This window comes from Thermobia domestica, chromosome 5 (assembly GCF_964235325.1).
Source record: "Thermobia domestica chromosome 5, izTheDome1.hap1.1, whole genome shotgun sequence".
Lineage (NCBI taxonomy): Eukaryota > Metazoa > Arthropoda > Insecta > Zygentoma > Lepismatidae > Thermobia > Thermobia domestica.
Window position 1 is genome coordinate 36,186,344 of NC_137458.1, and position 21,498 is coordinate 36,207,841.

Sequence of the window (21,498 nt, forward strand, 5' to 3'; positions counted from 1 at the left end):
TTTTGAAAAAACGCACCTCAATTCTTTATATGCCGAAAGAAAGGTAATATATCAAAGTTTTTTTTCTTCCTTACAAAGATTCAATATGGGCTCCCTTAATGACATAGCAGATATCTAGTCGATAGTCCACTTCCTCCCATGCTCGAATCAACATGTCTCTTGTAAGGGCAGCAAAAGCTCCTGTGATCTGATCTCGCAGCTCCGTCAGATCTTTTACAAAGCTCCATACAATGAATCATGCCATATTTGGAGACCTCCGGAACAACCTTAACAACGCTTTGGCATCAGGACAAGTGCGATCTATCCAATAATGTGCGAGTTATTCATTAAGATACCTTCTCACGTCATTACGGAAGGAAGATGGAGCTCCATCCTGGTGGAAAAGGAAATCCCATGAATCCTCTTCAATTTGTGGTATCAACCACATTTGGAGCATGTCAAGATACGTGTGTCCCATTACAGTTCTTTCTGCAAAGAAGAATGGCCCGTAAAGCTTCGTTTTGCACATGACAGCAAAGACGTTTCACTTTGAAACATGCCTGACATGTATAATGATTCCCTAGAGTGATCTGAACTCCAGATTCGAACATTATGCATGTTGACTTTGCCGTTGATATGAAGATCACATCACTGAAGACTACCCTGTCCTTAAAATCATCATTTGCCAGGAACTCTAATATGTCTACACTGAAGATAGTGTGAAGGTTTTGTCATCTTCAGCGAGTGCCTGTGAAAATTGCAGCTTGTAAGCCTGAATTTTAAACGCTTACAAACAACATCCTGGACTGCTAAGTGGAACAATGCTATCTCACGGCCTGCTTTCCCAATTAACTTCGTGAGGCTGCGTTGGAATGATTGCCGAACTCTATTCATTGTCTCCTCTGAATGCGAAGGACTGCCGGTTTTTTCTTTCTTTTGTATAGGCAACCTGTCTCTATGAGTTGTGTATGCCAACGTCTAAGGAGTTCTCGTCAGGTGCATCGACCCTAAACTGTCTCCGAACGTTGAACTGAATTGTGAATAACGGATATTATCTTTACGTATTCCACAATACAAAATGCCTTCTGTTGTTGTGTTTCGAAACAATATTATCGTCTGGGAAATAGTAGGTATTTCAATCAAAACTTGGAGTACCTAATAACAATCTTTGTCACTGATACCTCTCTCTACTCACTGGACACCTAGAAAAAATAAAGAAAAGCGTACATTTTTTCGAACACCCCGTAATGTATATACAATGATTTTGACGCTAATGTAGGGGTCGCGGTGGCTCAGTGGTAGAGCGTTCATCTCCGGTGCTTGGGGTCCCTGGTTCGATCCCAGCTCGCACCGTGTGGACTTTGTGGTGGACAAACACCGTGCTCGTGGGTTTTCTCAGGGTTCTCCCGTTTCCTCCCACTTTCTTCATTCCACCATTTCACTGATCTCTCATCATCACCGTCTCCTTTAGCCTAATCGGCATAATCGTGGGACGTAAAACTTAAAGAGTTCATTTCATTTTGACGCTAATTTAACTGTGTATGTTTGTTCTTCCTTTTCTGCTAAAACTACGATGTTAAAATCCGTCTGTATAATTTGTTCAACCCTGTGCGAGATTGGGAATGATGCATCAGTAGCCAATCATGTTTTTGAACAGCAGAAGGATACGAATGTTGTTGTTTACCTTCATGTACAGGTAAGACTGAACAGATGATAGACCCCGATTTCAAAAAAAAAAAAAAAAAAAAAAATAATAATAATAATAATAATAATAATAATAATAATAATAATAATAATAATAATCTCTAATTCTTTTTAGCGAAATTTTATTATGAGTATACGCCGTATTTACTTAAAGGAGCAGTTCGACTTAGAAATGCATTTTTTACAATTTATTTCCATTTGTAGAGTTGAAAATTCTAAAAGGAATGGTGTTTGTTTGATCGCGATACGTTCAGTCGTTAGCGGGTAACAGAGGAAGAAAGATTTTGTGATGACGTCATAGGTGGGCAAGAAGCGAGAGCAGGCTTACATACTACACAGTGCCAAGCATTTCATTTGTGAGAGGTGCGGTGACACGTTCTAAGTGCGGTTTCCTTTTCCAGAATTGGTTGCAAGGACTTACAAATATCATCTGCATGTAGAAAATGATATCTGATGGTGGGCTGTACAAACATTTTTATATTATTATAAAGCGTATCCTATAAAGCATGAGTTCAGGGTTTCAAAAAAAAATCGAAACCAATATGTAAATAGATGGCGGACGAGATTGCTGCAACACCTAAGTACCTTTTCTTTAATCATTCTTCCGATTCCCAAACATAAGTAGCCTATGTTCATTTTCACGTTTTGTTGCAATTTTTAACGCTGACCCTATAATTTTGTGCTTCAAGGTATGTACAGGAGCGCAACATATGAGGCAAAAATGAAATAACATCTGTAAAGTTTGCCAGAATACGAAAAACACTTCACCGGCTAAATTTCTTTTATTCTCATAGCTGTCCGCGGAACAACTCTCATCACCCGTTTCATCATCATTGTCACATGATACAGAGAAATTAAACGATGAATCAATGTCTTGAGGAACAGTCATCGTCACTGATTCCTTCTACAAGCCGGTATATTTCACTCCCTAATTCACATTGTATAGCTTATTTCTAAAGCAGTATCTTCAGAATCATGAGTGACATCGTCTCTATTACCCTCTAATGCCTCGTCTTGACTACAACCGTCAATTGCGTCTTGTACGATATTTGTACGTTGGTAACTGGACATAGATCGGTGCTTGTTCAATGGCTCAGATTTTAAACCTTTCAATAATATACTTGGAACAGCATTCTTTCTCAGTTTGCGTGTAAATAATTCTCCTGTCTTTAGCCAGAAGTGGATCTAGACGGTAAAAACTCAGGGGGGGGAGAGTCAGAACCCAGACTATGATATGTATATCATGTTTCCTAAAAACTTTCAAAAATATCTAAATAATAGCTTAAATCAATTTTGTCACTCAAAAACTGGGGGCCCTAGGCCCCCGGCCCCAGTCTAGATCCGCCACTGGCATTAACTTTTCTTTTAGTAAACTTGACTTCTCGAAGGCAGGCTATTCAAGATGTTTGGAACACGAGTGATTTTATTTGGTACATTTTTTCCCATTGATTTTCTTGAGCCATAATTTATATCGATCTGGTGATTTCTCACGACTTAGAAACGTAAGAAAAGATACTTTACGTCCTCAGCTTCAATTGCACAAGAATTACAACCGAAAACACAGCAGGTGTTAGGCATTTCTATTTCACTTAGACACAGCACGCGCTGTACTAACACGTGTTTTCTACTTCACACTAGTGTCCTTTTCAGAAAAAAATCCGGGGGGGGGAGAAAGGGACACTTAGTATTCGGAGAGGCACATTATTGTTACACAGTACTATTATATTTATTACATTATAGACGTATTATTTTGGTCTCCTCCGGGGGAATCTCTCAGAGCTCCGGGAGACAGTGCCACCCTAAAAACATGTCTGGAAGAAACACTGTTTCGCACAACAAACGTAATTACTGATCTCTCTCTACTCTTTTTTTTATACTAATGCTATAGGAAAAACAACTTACAAAAACTCCCCTCAAGAATTCAACACAGAGCAACTAACAAATCCAAAACACAATCTATTAAATCCAATGCACTATTAAAGGTTTATCAGCTGCGTACAAGGGAGTGGTTGCTGACTCACATTGAGTTTCTCGCGTATCCCACCATTGACGTCAGCATTTACGATTCATCAAAAACAAATGTCTGTAGAAGCTGAACGAGACGGCCTATCAAGATATAAAAAATACAGGTCTCTTATTTTTTGTTACTCTTTCTATTGCACCAAACTTGTTTTTAACTCGAACTGCTCCTTTAATATTTAAACTCAAAGTTTAACGGGTTTGTTCTATCCTCAAATCAACTTTTGTCAGTTTTCCCATGTGTTTCCCCTCATTCTTGTTCTAAAAAATAATTAGCTATTCATTTTTCCTCTTACGAAATTTTATTAACTTTAATGGCACATATCTCGGGAACCAAACGTCTCTATAGTAAAATATTTTTCATCAGGTAAATGCCTCATCCGCACTCCTATAAAAACAATTTAGTTTTATCATATTTTCCTGAAACTATAAGTAGAAGTATTTTACAATTATTTATCGTTGTTTCGGGTGCAGGATAATACTAGTTTAATACCACATAGACGTAGTGGATTGTAATATTGAACCCTGCCCCAAACCTTGGACTTATTCCAACAAAAATTTCTGCGTCGCGCCTGTTATAAAGATACGGTTTTAAGGGCTTAGTTTACCACGATTGACCACGTTGGCCCCACAGTGATTCTTTGGGGAGTTCGTGCCTACATGATTGCTAGAGGAGTATTGTTAGCTCTCCTGTGCAAACGCTGTGGTGAAGTGCTGTGGTGATCACATCCATTGCTTCAATTGGTTATGTGTTAACCTTGAATCGTGGGAAAATCTTCTATAAACTCCTCGGTGCCGAACTTTCCCCGAAACAAGTTCAAAACACAAGAGCAAGAGCAGGATGCGTTCATGCATACAGAAGTAGTGGAAAAGACAAGTACTGCAACTGCAGTAGTTTGCTACCTCGTTATCAAAGATAAATATATAGGTGAAAGTACCAGTAGCGAGTCTAAGCGTCCGAGTCGGATTAAGAGTTGTTCCCATTTGTAATTAACAAAGTAATTATGGTAGTAGATTGCCGTACGAGCTAAAGACATTAGAAAACGAAGAAAGGGTACACTGTTGGCGGAAAGCAAAATGAGAAGCTACGTAAATTAGACTACATTGGATCACTTCGCGTCATCGTTTGGGCTACTGAATGTTAGTCGTGAAGTGATTCGTGTTATAATCTCCTGAACGACACTGATAAAGAGATAAAACTCGAACTGGCGGATCAACATTTGTAGTAGTGCGCATTAGAAGTAAGAAGTCTTCTAAACAGCTTCCAACTCAGTATCTGATTCTTACTTTCAGTTCACCTACGCTCTCGAAATTAGTAAAGTCTAGATATTATCGATTAAAAGTGCGCCCCTACATACCTAGTCTACTTTGTTGCTTTAAGCTTCAGCGTTTCGGATACACCAGCACGTCCTATAATGTGACTGCTCTATTTGTGCTAATTGTAACCAGGGAAGTGTAGGGGAGAGGGACCTTGTACAGCGACCAAGCAATACTGTGTTAACTGTAAGGTTTTCATTTTGTTTAATCCAGGGACTGTCCAGCCTTTCAAGAGAAGAAATGAATCCGAGAGCTAACGGTAGTTGAAAAGATTTCCACACCGATGCAAAACGTTGTACGAGAGCATTCCAACTTCGTTTCCTGTTCTGTTTGCATCCGTAGTCACAACTTCCCAGAGATTTGTTTCAACATAGACAAATAACGTTTCCACTAAAACATCGTATACTGAAATTGTGAGTTTACTACCAAGAATCCCAGTCGCTCCTAGAGTAGCTCACAACCAGTCTCAGTGTGTTGTAGCGTGCTCTAAAACTAACTCTACCTTATCGTCACTCACCATACATTGCAAGCATCAAATTAAGCCAGTACAAACGTCATCGTTTAAAAAGATGGCTTTTCTATGTTTGTAAGAAAGTTATTTTCGGTCTACACAGTCATCAGTTTCAACTCGTTACACGATGTAAAGGTATGATTAAGTACACTGAAGGTTGCGCTGCTGGCGGCGTAACCATTGCTGTACTCAGCAACTTTCATACTCAATATATTACCATACACTCATGGTTGCAAGCAGTTGTGATGCAAGCTTTCTCCTCTAACCCAATTACCATCTGTTCATTATATATTCCTCGTGGTAAAGCCTTTTTAGCAGTTTATCTAATTAAGCCTTACAATCAACTTGAGCACTTGTAGTGATTGTTGGATATCTGAATTCATATCACCTGTAGGGTTATATTCGAACTGAAAATCGTAGCTCTCAATTGACGAAATTCCTTGGTGAGAGTAGGATGGCAATGACAGTAGTCTTCCTCACTTTTCTACAGGATCCTATACCTACTCATGCATTGACTCCCACTGTGTAGTGTTTCCCTTGTGGCTTCCTTTATATCAAGAGTGCATCTAGATCTCTGTGGTAGTGATCACTTTCCAGTGATTACAGAAGGTCTTCTTGTTATTAATGCAAAGCATGCTAACCGGCTAATCTTTCGTGAGCTCAGTCATTTTCATTCCACTGAAAACTTTCCCGTATGTGTTGTTATTTAAACAAACGGTGATTGATGCTGTCCATGGTTTCCATACCAGAATACGGAGGAGATCGTCTATAACAGTGAGTTCAATGGTGGTCTGCGGGAATCCATGAGCTCATCCTGGCTCGTCATCATACTAATGACACTTTTAAAAGGTATCCAATTGACGAAAATTTTCAACAATTTAGCATTATTCATGCCCGTTATAGATACCTGGTAAGAACATTGAAGCCCCAAAATTAGAAAGATTTTGTAACGACTTTCAGTAGTCGAATCACTATGACCACTGTTTGGCATCGAGTTCACTTCATAAATAGCCACTATTCTTCTTTCAATGTGCCTGCTCTAAACGGTGTTCTGGAGACTAACCTCACATAAATAACCAATAAATGAGGCAGATAATTTTCGTCTTTCTCTGAATCTGCACAGTATTCTGTCGAGTTTAATCGCTTTTGTTCTCACCGAGAGAAACTATTTAAATTTCCGTAGGCCCGATTCGGAGGGTTCACGTTCTTCGAATTTAACTCTACTTTACTTGAGTCATCAAATACTGCTCCTCCAAGGATAGATCGTGTATCTTACGATATGTTGATACCCTTTATATATACCCAGGCTCCTGTCTGTGGTCTGCTCTGTTGATTATCCAGTTTTATGCGTCCCAGATATCTTCGCAGTATTACTCGACAACTTCAGCTTACATTAAATAGTCTTATTTGCTGATCGAATGAGATAGAGCTTCGGTTTTCTAGTTTTTAAAAAAACTCAATATGCATTCTTCTCCCGCCAACGACTTGCTTTGTTAATCCGGAATTTGCATCTCAGTGTCATTCGTCTCTCATTTGTTGAAACAATCTGATTTTCGGCGTTATTTTTGATCGTCGCTTAACGTGGACACCCTACATTACAAATCTTAAGTATTCTTGTCTTCGATCTCTGAATTTGCTTCGAGTTCTTTCCTCCTGCACCTGGAATGCTGATCTATAGTTTTCTTCCGATTATATTGTAGTTAGACTATGGTTGTGTTGTTTACTCATCAACGTGTTTCTCTCTGCTGAGCAGATTGACACTGTGCACCACCCGAGACTTCGCCTAGCTACTGGAGGTTTCCGTAGTAACCCTGTAACTAGTCTTTATGTTCAAGCAAATGGATCATCGTGGAAGGCTTCTTACATATACAGCCCATATGCGTCGTATTTAGCATAGATGATTTTGTGTTGTTCTGTCATTTCATAGCAACCTCTTCGGAAAAATTCGATAGCAACTCAAAACGCTATTCAGGGCCATAACTTGTGGAGTCAGGGGGGCTGCTGCCCTCCCAGAGAAGCTCCCCGCCGTTCTAGGGGGCCCCATTTAAGACAAAAGTTTCTTACTCCATATACGATACGAATATGAAATAATATATGAAGCATGAAAAGGGAAAAGAAAAAGGAAAAAGAAAGAAAACACACAAAAGAGGGGGAAAACCCTGTATCGTGCAAATGAGATGCACTGAGTAAGTCGTGAGTGGGAACGCTTCACCCCTGGTGGGGGAATATTCATGAAGCTATTAGCTTATATCTAATTTACTAGGAATATATAATCCATGTCTTACTTTTGAACATACAAGGTTCAATCAAAATAAAAAGACTTTTATATCGGACTTCCGAAGAAAAATAAAATAAAATAAAATAAATACATGACCGTGTTTATTATATATAGAATTCCCAGTCACGACCCCCTTTTCATTTTTATTAAAAAATAGAAGAAGAAGTAAAGAAGAGAAGAGAAAGATGGGATAAGAAGGAAAGAAAAAGGGAAAGTAAGTAGATGAGGAAAGAGGGAAACTGTTACTGGATATTTTTGAGAAATCTGGTAATGGAAAGTGAATAATTATCGAATTGGGATTATTTCCAATAGCTATTGGGTGAGTATTTGGTATTAAGGTGATAAAAGGTAGACACATGTTAACCCATACCCCCCAGACCTAGATCCATTTAACCCCAACTACCAAATTATCCCAATCTAGCTCTGAGATAGATGAGAAAGTTTAATTTAACAGTTTATTCAATATTTCCGTAAGTTCTTGACTAGTATCTAGTATTTAAAGTATAAATGATGAAGTTAACGGCATGCTAGAATTGACCACAGAGAAATAAAAATCAAAGTAACACACATATTTGTCGAAGATTTTTACTTTCAAAGTTCTCCCATGATGATCATTCGTTCAGGCTATTTCTGTCCTTTTTGCTTCCTTTATAGAGTCAACTCAAGTTGAGTTAGTATTAACTTTTCAACGACTTTAATTATCAACTACCATTAATTACAGAAAGTCACACATATATGTCAAAAGAATTGGTGCACTTAATACTAAACTTACATTTCGCTCTCACACACACATTCATACAGGACAACGTATACTTAAGGTTGCATTTAGTCGAATTAAACTAACCTAACTACATTTCTATAGACATTTATTACGTTCCAAGAAAACGTAATTTGACATAACAGGGAAAAATTTCGATACATGAAAAGAAAATAATAATAGTAATAATAATATGATTTATAGACATGCATAGAAATCCGTTACTTTTCAACAATATCGAATAAAACCTTTCTCTTTGTATATACATTAAGAGTTGGACTATGTTACAAAACAAAAAAATCGACAGAACGAAAGACGAAGAAAAAAAATCAAAGATCAACATTGAACATATTTAAGATTCAGTACAAAGAATACATATCAATGTGAAAGATGAAAAGAAAAAAATATAATTGGTTAATCATTTAAAAAAACTTTAGTAGCTTTTTATTGAGTCTCTATCCCAAGAGGGGAAATTTCGACAATTTTATAAGTCCTTTTCTTACGTCGATAATAACTCCTTTATCAACTCTCTTTATGCACTACGATTGGCGTCCATGAGAGTAGTTAGTCGTTTGTCTTAACTACAGAGAGAGATAGTTGCTTCACATTATATATATATATTTCATTTCGTCACTTGACGCACTTGGTATGAAAATTCAAAATTTATCAAGATTTAAAATATCGAATCCAGTCCCAAACATTGGTAACATATTTCCATTCTACTATACGATATCTCAATGGAGCTAGGTCTTTGGACCTATCCTAGGTCCTGTATTCACATTACTAAATTATTAACCACATCTCAGTTCAAATTAAGATCACTGAATTTTATTTCTGGTTTAGATCGTGGAGTCAAGAGATTCGAGTCACTGAACTGGCGAACGACAAATAGTTATGTTTCCGGTCGTAGGGGAAGGATTTGAGGCACACTGTTTCGTAATTCACTGATTTCGTTATGGTTTCACAAAAATAACTTTAGATACGGATTAGTGTTATTTTTACGACCTGTTACTTGTTCTATTTACATGCAACATTTATTATAGTATTAAAAAATTTAATAGTTACGAACATTACTAACAAATCCGTAAGGTGTTATTTATTACAAGCTACGCGGTAATACTCCACAATCACAACTAGTTGGTCAGTATCGGGTGTCAAAAATCTATGGCAACCTAAAACAACCATTGTAAATACCGAGTCTTTTACATACATATTCGCTCATATATATATTCATATTACTCAATATAATAAATTTTACTCTAATATCAATCTTAGTATTTCGTCGACACTTAATTTTCTACGTAACCTTTTCATATTTAAAAAGTATTCACATTTTCTTGGCTCAAAACAAACAAAAACCCTGACTAACAAAATTCTTTTTCTTTTAATAAGGTTGCAACATTGAAATGTATATATAAACCCGATAATCGACAAAGATTCAATTTACTAAGATCCGCGTATAAAGAAATGGTTGATATTATTTAATATGTTGACACAAGAAGTGGAAATACAGCAAATAAAACAGGCACGTAGCTTTTCAAACTATGTAAGCATACATATATAAATGTGTATACAGAGAAAGAAAAAAATCAAGATTATTTGAAATTAGTGGGGCCAAACTACTAATACATACACACCATATAACCAATCAATAGAAAGAAACCAGAAATCAGTAATCAATGGGTATAGTTTGTACGATCGATGAACAATAATCAAGTTTCTGGGAATCTGAAATCGTAGTGTACCCTTTCGTCAGTCCCTCCCATGGTGGGTTGAGTATCGTGAAAAACGGTAGTAAGTTGTTCTGAAATACCTCCACGAATTGTATTCCTCGATGTCTCAGTTAGTACATACGATCGAAATAAGTGATATGAACATTGTATGCTTTCGTGAGTTTCAGAACCAGGGGGGGGGAGGTTCAAAAAAATCTTGAAGTAAGAAGGAAGAAAAAGACAAGAAAGAGAAAGCGGCGCCAACGAAAGAAGGAAGATTGAGGTACTACTCACTACACAGACGAGTGATCGAATTTAAATATATAACAACTCATAGCCAAAATATTCTTACATGCCGAAAAGCGGTTGGCTCACTCAAATACGTAGCTTAGGGGGCGTCCTGCTGCCAAGGATGCAAGTCTGTGTCCATCAGATCCCAATCCCACAAGAGTTTGCTTGTAAGATTGAAATCTGATCCCCGTATCCGGCCCAGACCAGCAGGATAAAAGGAGAGGGGAAAGGGACCAGGTAACTGCGTCCCCAATTTTGAAATCTCTAAGAAAAAAATATTCGACCCCTCAGAAGAACTAAGGAGGTTCAAGGACAGTAAAGAAACTAGAGTAAAAGTAATAGCTAAGATATCCCTAACTAGTAATTTGCCAAAATAAAAAAAAAATTAAATAAACTGAATTTTGGATCGGTGATTTCAGTGACCAAACATCACCGATGGCTCCCCTACGCAGACATGCCAAAGTGTGGGACGTCGTTAATTTCCATCATCTAATTAAACTAAGAAAAGAAACGAAACTACTTAAGAGGGTTAGGGGTCGACGTCCGGGTACGCAAACATTGTATGGTAAATAATGTAAGCAACGTAGGAAAAAATCTCGGAGAGTCAATGAATGTTAAAGGTACAAATGACCAAACCTGTACTTTCCGATGATAACAGGATATAGCAGTTATTTTTCTTAATTATCATTTCCGTAAACCTCCAAAGGTAATTCCTACATGATGCTACCCTATCTGATGAAATTCTTAAGAACCGGAGCGGTTAATATGAGATACTTAAATGTGAAGTAACATATAATTCCCAACTACACATTACTATCCAATAGCAAACTCGGTTGGATGAATATATCGATGTAGAAGTCCAAACGCGAGAGATTTTCAGTAAACATATTCATATTCTCAACATATAATATACACTGGGCCTCTTCACTTAAGTACAGGTGTCCTATCATCTCATTCATATTTTATATCATAATCGTATTATTACTATATCATTACATTTATTCATTATTTACTCATTTCCCCGCGAAGTAATATTTTACAGACACCCTATTACATACATTTATACGCAGGCCATACATATTACATTATGCACTAATAAATCTATAATTATCACAATCCGTCACGCTTAAACTACTACACGATAACATTCATCGAACCACGGACTTTTTGTGTCGAAGCACCCAATTATATTTACTTCGCAGTTTTATAAAAAAAAATCATACGTGCATTCACTGAAAGTTAAATTGTCAACGATTATTTTATTTCTGATTTGCTTATAGAACTAAAGCAACAATGGAATATCTCTACAGCAACGGGAAAAGAGAATTTAATATTGCATTTTGAAACAAACAGTAACATCATGTAGGCTTACTTCTATTAAGAAAATAGGCATTCTTGATTTCAGTGGATATTTCGGTTTCTAATTGAGGTAGCAAGCTGTAATTTTCAAAACTACGAGATCTCATGTTATTTCATTGAAACGTACACTCATATGAACCGAAAACCATGTCCACGGGATGTAATTTAAGAATAAGGGGCCAAAATCAAACAATCTAGATGGCTAACCCATGCAATGACGTAATGTCAACAAACAATTGATTACCGAAAACGAACACGATGGCGCTGCAGTAGAGAAACAATTTACTGTGCACTAAAATATACCCTTACACTTATTAATCAGAACTCTAATATTTACTCTTGTTTAGTGTACTTCGAGTTAGACAAATGGTACTAAATTAACGCATGTTTAATACACTGTCCTTACAGTAAAATCATGCAATCACTCAGAACTACTAACTACATACACCACTATAAATACTACACATAAATACTACTAACTAAACAAGCACCATTTATTATAGGCATGTTAAAGACAAGTACCTTCAAACACATTACTCCTTGTCGGTATATAAAGTTGGCTCTATTGAACTTTAGGGTGACAAAATGAGAAGGGTAACCCTAGGTTCAATTGACCTGGCCAATTATTTAAAACATGTTTATTGGAGTTTGAAGCCCTGGGGGCACCTTAACAAAGTTTATTGAGGGACCTTTCCCCTGAGAGGGAAAAAGGCCCTAAAACAAACAATAACTAACCCATCCCCCCGCTAGAACTGGTTCAATTCGGAAAAATTAATAGGAGCCCCTTTTTGTTAGATTAAGCTGCCATTATGATGATTATATTACAACTATGAAACCTACTGTGTACATGCAGTTATTGATTAATTTTAAAAAAATCATATCTACCAAATACACGAACGAAACACACAGAATAGGTCGTATTTTCCGTAACCCCTAATTGAATTTGAAACGATCAAAAATCACTCTCCTTTCTGTCCATCCTATCTGGGCAGCAACATGGCGTCCTGTAAACCGGAATCTGATATTTCTCCTTGGTTTTACAGTTCTTTCAACAAAAGTATAGGTTTTCTGGCTCCTAAATGATCATATGGCATTTATTACGGCATTTAATGTGATTTTTACCTGATTTTCACTCGAAATTTAAGTCCTTACAAGCAAATATGGAGCAGTTGATGTCCCCGGCTGTGCTTGTAGAATCGTCTGTGATGAGAATGATAACATTGCGCCGAAAACGACAAGGATAGGAGGATTCCTCCAATCAGGGCGAAATCTTTCAGCCGCGGAAATTACAAAGCAAATAGAAATTGGTGAAATCCAGATATAACCGGATCTGAAAGTGACTATGGACTAGTGAGAGGGGGTGAGGGAAAGTTTAGTTACCTGGCCAAATTCTACATTGGTCTGAAATTAAGAAAATTTATATCCAATGGCGGAACTATGTTTCGGTATGACGTCAGAATGGTAAACCTTGTAACTATTCAACTTGTATATGCGAAAATGGGATTTACATTTAATCAAAATATAAATAAATATTTTATTCCGTGAAAATATGATTCCTAATGAGACCTTTCGATTCATTACATTAATTTGAAGTAAAGAGGATACATACATCGTGTAATTAAACTGAAATCGAATTTTAAAAAAATCACTAGGTACAGGGTGAGAAAAAAGTTGTCATTGCTCTCAACTGTAATGGTACATTACAAGCATCGAAGAGGTTTACTACATTACATAACAAAACAACACACAAAAGGTAAATAAAAGAAAAAATGAGTCGTGGGCCCATTTCAGTAGAAAAAAATGTCTACTATTAGGGGCCCTAGAAATACTATTTATTCGTATGGCTTTAAAATTTGTCAATATTGTCCCTTTAATTAATTTGTCATGTACGGAACGGACCCAGAGGCGTAACTAACGGCCCAGAAGACCTTGCCGTGCGGAAGGGCCCACAGGCTCCGGGAGGCCATATAGAGCAAGAGATGGTAAAAGGGGGTCCAAAAATTAGAAAAACAACTTTTTAGGAGGCCCAAATACACGTATTAATGCTTCCCCCCAGAAAAAATCTAATTTCCTTTCAATTTGCAAGCCTCTATGTAAGTATACAAATACTTAGAATTTCTCTTCCATTTATATATGTGGACTCGTCAGTCATGAGTGAGAATTTACTAACTCTAGAGAACTTGGCTATTGTACATTCAGTGGTGGCAACACCAAAAATTCTAGAATAGAAGTAATAGAGTAATGCAACAATGATGTGCATTCTCGGATGATTTCCTTATATGCTGTTTTATTGTTCCTGAATAGTCTAGCAATGTCACTATACTAACTAAGGGTCTCCATTTGAATATATGTGGTATTTCTTCGAAAAATAGGAAATATGCGATTTTGAATAAATCTTTAGTTCAGCGTTTCCTAACCTTTTCCAACTTGCGGCAGACTACGGGTGTAACTTGAATTCTCGCGGCACACGGTATTTTTTTTTTTTTTTTTTTTGGTGATTACTGATCTTCTCATAGAGATGAAAGCTCGATCACTGGTTTTCCCCTATGCTAATTCATTGCGCTTATTTTTTATTATAATTTTAAAATAGAAAACAATTGAAATGAAATATAAGACTCAGATTTTAAAAAATATGCTTTCTTTTTCGAAAACTGTATCCAACCTTTCACTAAGAACGAAGATCACTAAATAACGAACGAACAAACAAATGTCTTGTACTTTTAACTTTGCTGTTTTAACCAAAAGCGGTGCATATTATTGCAATCACGCAGCTTACGATGCGTCGAAGTCAAAACACACCTGTTGAACAAAGTGTTGTTCTGTCATGCAGGTGCGTATGAGTGTTCTACGAACGTTCACTTGACGCGTACCGTACAAGTGCTTCCATTTCTCGGTGTTACAGTAGTATGACTCTCAATTGAAGCGTAATATAGCAGCTAACCGTGGAAATGTGTACGAGCCGAAATACTGTCTCCTACACAGCAATAAATGTAGAATAATATATTAGGGCCTACAATTACAGTAATTTTTTTCATGGTAGAAATTCATAGTAATGTAAAATACTAGAATATACTTTTTTCCCTATGTCTTTCAATTTGGTTGCTATAGAATTAATAATTTTGTTTCGATTTCCTCGCGGCACACCAGCGGTCCATTCGCGGCACACCGGTTGGGAAACGCTGCTTTAGTTACTACCGAAATTCCTTCACGCTGAATGTTAAACTGCTGACGGACTTGAGTAGCAATTGACTACAGTGAGCCACCGTTGACATTATTCTGCTATCAGATTTCAGCTCTAACATGAATTGTTTATATGATTCTCAGGCAGTTCTTCGAGCGCAATACTTTATACAATTTCGTGAGTAGAGAAATAAAAATATAATATCGAAGCTAATATTTAGATTGTTGAATTTCGTGCCACCTAGCAGGAAAGTACCACCAAAAGATTATTTATTGGACTATATTTTACACTTATGGTACCGATAATAGTAATAACAAAAAATTTTACACTCTCTTTAGGAGGATATCGACCTGCTTTGCCAAGGGGTGATATCGCCTATCACAGGAAGGGTATAGGGAGTGTAAAAAATTCCCTGACGGTGCGTGTGTGAGTTTGCATATTTTAAAGGATACTCGACAAATGACAAGCGGTAATGATTTTTTCTTTAATTTCACCAAAATTTGTTTGCGGCGCTGCTGTATAAGATAAGCCAGGTTAGTTTCGGGGGCCTGAGCTAGGATTGCCATATGTCCGTATTTTGTACGGACTGTTTGTATTTTTTGGGTCCGTATCCGTATCGTACAAAGCATGAAATAGGAAAATGTCCGTATTTGACAGCTTTTGGAACTCCTCGAAAATTTCCGAGTCGGAAATCGCTAAAATCTCGAGCGAAAAGAATTGTGTTTTCATCATATAACTTATATTTTAGTTACTCTTAATAAAATAGGTTGTTTTTGAAAAGTGTCTCTTTTTCCATTCCAGGGTTATTTTGATTAGATTTAATATACGTAATTTAATGGCAAGATTTATTATATTTGTGTTAATGAAAAAATTATAAAACATGTTAGTTTCAAATAGTGTTTTAAGTATTACAGTAAACAACTGTGTCATAACTGAAAAAGGTGACTTTTAAGTAAAAAAAATTCAAAATATTTGTTTTGTGTTTGGGCATCGTATGTTTGATAGGACATTTTAAGGTCTGTCCGTATTTTGGATCAAAATATTATGGCAACCCTATCCTGAGCCCCTCATGCTCATAGCTGGTTGCGCCACTGATCAGTAGGTCCCGTCTCATATAGCCTCGCTGAGCTACGCCCAGGGGTGTAGCCAGCAGGTTTGTGTAGGGGGAGCCCGTCGTTTTTGAGGGGGGGGGGCAGATACAATGTACAAAGCCAAAAAAACATATGTTGCTGCTAGTGTTTTTGAGACCTGAAATAAAGGAAAATTTTGGTTTCCTTCTGGAAAACTAAAAACACTAGTTTAGCTTATTATTATTATTATTATTATTATTATTATTATTATTATTATTATTATTATTATTATTATTATTATTATTATTATTATTATTATTATTATTTTCTCCATAAATTATATTCAAGATAGTTTTTATTATGCTTAATCAAGAACTACTGTCCGGGACCAAACGCTATACTTTTCTGCATAACTATAAAGGTAACTAAGAAAGTTCTGTTCCTTTTCGTGGAGGTCTGTGTTCAATTGGACCTCACACCGTGAGTTGAATGCGAGTGGAGATAAGGCGAACGTCAGTTGTTGGTGTGGGTATATCCAACATACTACCTGGTTGTGGCAATTCAGATACACCGTGAACTTGCGTAAAGACAGAGGGAACATGGGACATCCATAGAGCGTCATAAGAGCATGTATGCTGAACGAGTTCAAATGGAGGTGAAACGCCGCTGTAGCGGGACAGATGCCAGGCCTTTGGTGAGGGTGTCGTGACGACGCGGACAGTGCAGCGATGGTTTAACAAGTCTAAGGACGATAACGAAATACCCGAAAACCCCACGTGCCGGAAGTCCAACACATGTACAAGAGGAACTGGGACTACAATTCAGTGTGTGGAGAAACCATTCGGCAGCACATCCATCAACTTGGGAAGCACTACAAGTTGGGTCGATGGGTCTCACATGTTTTGACTGCGGGCCAAAAGGCAACGCGGCATCGCCTGTGTTTTTTTACTATTTCGGAGCCATTTCTGAACAGGGTGTTGACATGTGATAAAAAGTGGGTCCTATACGAAGCTCCATGGCGCCGTCATTATTGGTTAGCATCCCATGAAGCGATTTCAAAACAGCCGAAACCAGCACTGTACCAGAAGAAGGTCCTTCTGTGTGTTTGGTGCATCTTGCATCGGGAACTGCTACCAGCTGGTCAGAATATCAATGCAACTGTGTAGTGTCAGCAGTTGAGCTGTGCTTAAGAAAAACTCAAAACTCTGGAGCCAGCACTTCTGAATTGCAAATGGGTCCTCGTTTACGGAACAACGCTAAGTCCCACGTGGCAAGGATGACTCAGGACACCATTCTCCGCCTTGAATGGGAAACAATATTGCAACCACTATATTTCCCGGGTATTGCACCGTCCGATTATCACCTGTTCCATTCTTTGGACAATCACCTTAGAGGACGCCAGTTCAAATCTGTAGTAAAAGTCCAAAATGCACCTGATACCTTCTTCGTTTCACGGCCCACCAAGTTCTACCGCGATGGATTCCATGGCCTCCTAGAACGCTTTCAGAAGGTCGTCAATGCTGATGGGGACTATTTTTGATCTTCCAGGTTAGGTGACATATCGATGTTCTAAGTGGTGGGTGAAAAAGCAACAAAACTTTTCTTGGTTACCTTCATATTTAAATATAAGACCTTGTATACAGAACCTATCTACACAAGATTGATTTTCTTTGAAATTTCATTTAATTTCTTTATGGTTTCCTGACAAAAATATTTACTTATTATTCGTGACTTAAAAAAACATAATTATTTTATTACACTGAGTAGAAATAAAAGAGAGAGCGAATGTAATCCAAATTGAATAAAAACATTGTTTCTCACAAAATTTTCCATCCTCTATGTCTTTTAAAACACTTATTAAAGTATATAAAAATATACTGTGCTTACAAATCAGTTTAGTACCTTTGTTTTATGGCTCTATTTGTAGTGTCTTGTTAAAATGTAGTCTTCAAACTGTCAAATATAAATCGCAGTAAATTGTGTAATCTGCTGTCACAAAAAAGTATCCTATTTTTCGATCGGTATAAGGAAGAGATACCATACTATTTTTCGATCGGTATGGAAAAACAATATTTCTCCATACTATTTTACCTTAAATTATTAATTGTCAATAAACTTTGTTACTTTTAAATGAATGAAGCGAGATAATTTTACTATGATGTTTTAAAAGCTGGTCATTTGGGGGGCCAGGAAACCATTTGAGGCCTGGCCCTGATGGCCCCCTCTTGGCTACACCCCTGCCTACGCACCTCCTATTCAGTACTATTGTTCAGTTTCTTCCGATTCTTTGTAATGAACTCATTATTTACGGTAATAATGTGATAAATATCGTCATAGCAACAATGCTGCTTTAAAGAAATGACATACGCATATCCAAATTTTAACAAGTAATTTAAGCACAATTATTTATTTAGCTATTAACCATATTTATATTTACTACAAACAAAATTAAAATTTAATTTCCTTAGAAAATGTGGCAACATCGCTAAAATTTTGGAGGGAACATAAACTTGTCAACATTTTCGAACTTTTCCCGCCAGATGTCTACGTAATCAATATGAATACGTATTGAGTGAAATATGGCGGAAAGCTCAACAGGCGCTGGGAAAAGCCTTGAAATCAATGAGGAAGATAGTGGTATTACTATGCTTGATGTTCTAGAAGAGGAACAAGAATTAGAAGAGGATGCCAACGCTGTTTTAGGAGGATCAGATGACCAAAACTGTACTTATGCACAAGTAAGAAATTCAAAGTAGTGTTACAAGTTGGTGGTCTTTTGTAAGTTAGGGGAATCGTTTTTATCGTATTCGACAAATTCAATAAATTCTCGTATTAAGCTTGAAATAATTTGGATGTGATCAGATAATTATGGTAGGCAGTGAACTATCTCGTAGTTCAAAATATACGAATAACAAGACGTGTACAGGATGACATTACTGTACAAAAAAAATCGTAATTATTACCAGCTGATGGATCAATGAGAAATTAATATTTGGTGTAAAATCATTAAACAGGGAGTTCTTTCGTTTATAGTCCTAAATTATATGAAAGATCATGTAAGTGCACAAAATGCAGAAGCACTGTACCTAAGATCGCATAAAGTGTAGGTCTAAAAAATTCTATTATATCTTATCGTGCGTGCATGACAGCGGTAAGAGTATAATAACAACCAATTTGAATCTCCTTTTGTAATTAATGCTTTCGTGGTGGGATGCTACATGGAGAGTGTAGAGGGTTAAGTTATAGGTTAGTCAACATTGTTACCGGTATCACACATGTTCGCCCTCTTCCACTATGTGGGATATGACAAGCGAACAAGAGGCTAAACTACTGACAAAATTACATGTATCTGATCGTTAGGTGGTAATATGTAGTTACGTATGTTGTCGTTTTTAACTTGCAGGGCTGATAACGAGGCACTTTTTTAACTAAGAGTTACTTTCTTTCAAGTTGGTCACTAAAAATTACTTCTTTCAAATTTATCACTAAAAGTTACTTTTTTGGGAGGTGAAGTTACTTTTCCGTGTGATTTATGTTTTGCATTGGCAATTTTCTAAGAAAAATATAAAAATAAATGGAAAAAGGCAGAAACCTACTACTCATTACTCTTCTGAAAGCTTTAGTACTTGCTGCCACATGTAAGATAGTCAGCTTTATTCTCACTTCATCTTTTATTTCTAAACTCATTTATCTGCTTTCGATTTCCAGCCATTTAGAAAATCGGCATTTATTTTCGCGTTTCTAAATAACTGCAAACGGAAAGCTACTAGGTGACTCGTGATAACGGTACCTCATGCAAAATAACATCGTCTAGGGAGGTGTTGATCCGTTTTCGATTATCTTTTATCTATTTGAAGATATCACATAATTACTGTAAAATTAGCGGTATTTTAATTTCCCAGAGAGCTCTCAAGATGGGATTGAGACCTTCCTGTGTCTATTCTTTCTTCTAATAATAGTCTTTTAGTTTTTTCTCGTAATAGTTAATGTTGTTTGTGTGGTTCATCATGTTCTTCTTAAGAGTAGGTGATGAATATTTCATGGTTTTGAGAATCCTCAATGCTAAGTTAAATATAATGTCTGGGATGAAGAAATAGGCCAGAACTGGTTCCACTTACTCAAAAGCTTCTTACATCTTCTAAGTCTGTTTACCTTAACTACAAAGCATACTTCGAAAACCTAAGAAAGGAGGAAGCTCAGAAAGAAGAAGTAAAGGAGGAAAGATAAAGCAAAACAACAAAGGTAGAGGTGATGGAGAAATTGACAAAGGAAGAAACCGTGATGAGATTTTGGTCACTTTTCAAGTATTTACAAGAGACCAGACCACTATGAGCCCTGAAATTGTTAAACACAGTTAATATTGTATAGTAATATTATTTGAGTGACTTCGCATCTCCCCGAAATCTATTGACGGCTCCGGGGTCGGTACTGATTTATAGTGATTTGTTGTAAACGACCTCGTTTATGCGTGTACCCACCATCGCTAACGCGTCTACTCCTTGGGGACGCTACCACTAGGGCCCCTGTTGCGCTCCTGCCCTTACTGATTGCGATCCATGTTCCGTTAGGGAGAAAACTACACTGGACCCCCTTCAGCTAACCTAATATAATGTTATATTATGTGATCAAACGAAAATCAATAGAAAGAAGTGATGTCAAAGACACTGCACGCCCTTAACGGGACATTGACCCTGATTGCATTCGTGCTTTTTAGTGGCGACTTAACACAGGTTGATTCGTATTATATGCGCTAGTTTTTATGCCATACATCTACACTGTATTTGTACTCATAACAATTACGCATAACGAACCGTAATCACTACTAAGTGAGCTAGGTTCTCTACCACGTGATTTGGGGGAGGAGCTATATAATGCCCTATTAGCTTGTATTGGTGGAGTTAGATGGCCTCCCTTCCCTTGGCGTCTAACCTATTAACTGTATATTAAGTCTTGTCTCACCGAATGTTTTACTTGCTTGTTTTTTCCTTCACTCGCTCAGCTATGTTTTTTGAAGTAAAACTGGAGATTTTATATTTGCAGGATTGGGAAGAAACTTTTAAAGGTACTCAAAATCACTTGTTCTGCTCTAAGTGCACTCTTACCTTCGTGTCTGTGCCTTGGTTGTTGAGTTACTCGGTCACGGGATACAGTTATTACGTGCTTTCTCTTCCAATGTTTGTCGGAGATCGTTGTTGTAATTTTAGTCATTTTTAATGTTTTTGTTCTTTCTCAAGAATTCCTCGGAGCACGTATACTTCCAGGATTTCACCGTTTTTGTGTAAATACTGTGTCCACAAATATACCATACAAACTACAGTGT

At 37.1% G+C, this 21,498-nt stretch overlaps 1 protein-coding gene across 1 annotated transcript in view; it reads left to right on the plus strand.

The window, feature by feature from the left end:
* Positions 1-18,549: 18,549 nt before the first annotated feature.
* LOC145685859 (putative E3 ubiquitin-protein ligase UBR7) overlaps positions 18,550-21,498 on the plus strand; it is a 47,091-nt gene continuing 44,142 nt past the window's right edge. Inside the window, exon 1 of the mRNA XM_081758502.1 lies at positions 18,550-18,916. Coding sequence (XP_081614628.1) covers positions 18,758-18,916 — 159 coding nt within the window. The 5' untranslated portion in view covers positions 18,550-18,757. The remainder of the gene's footprint in view (positions 18,917-21,498) is intronic.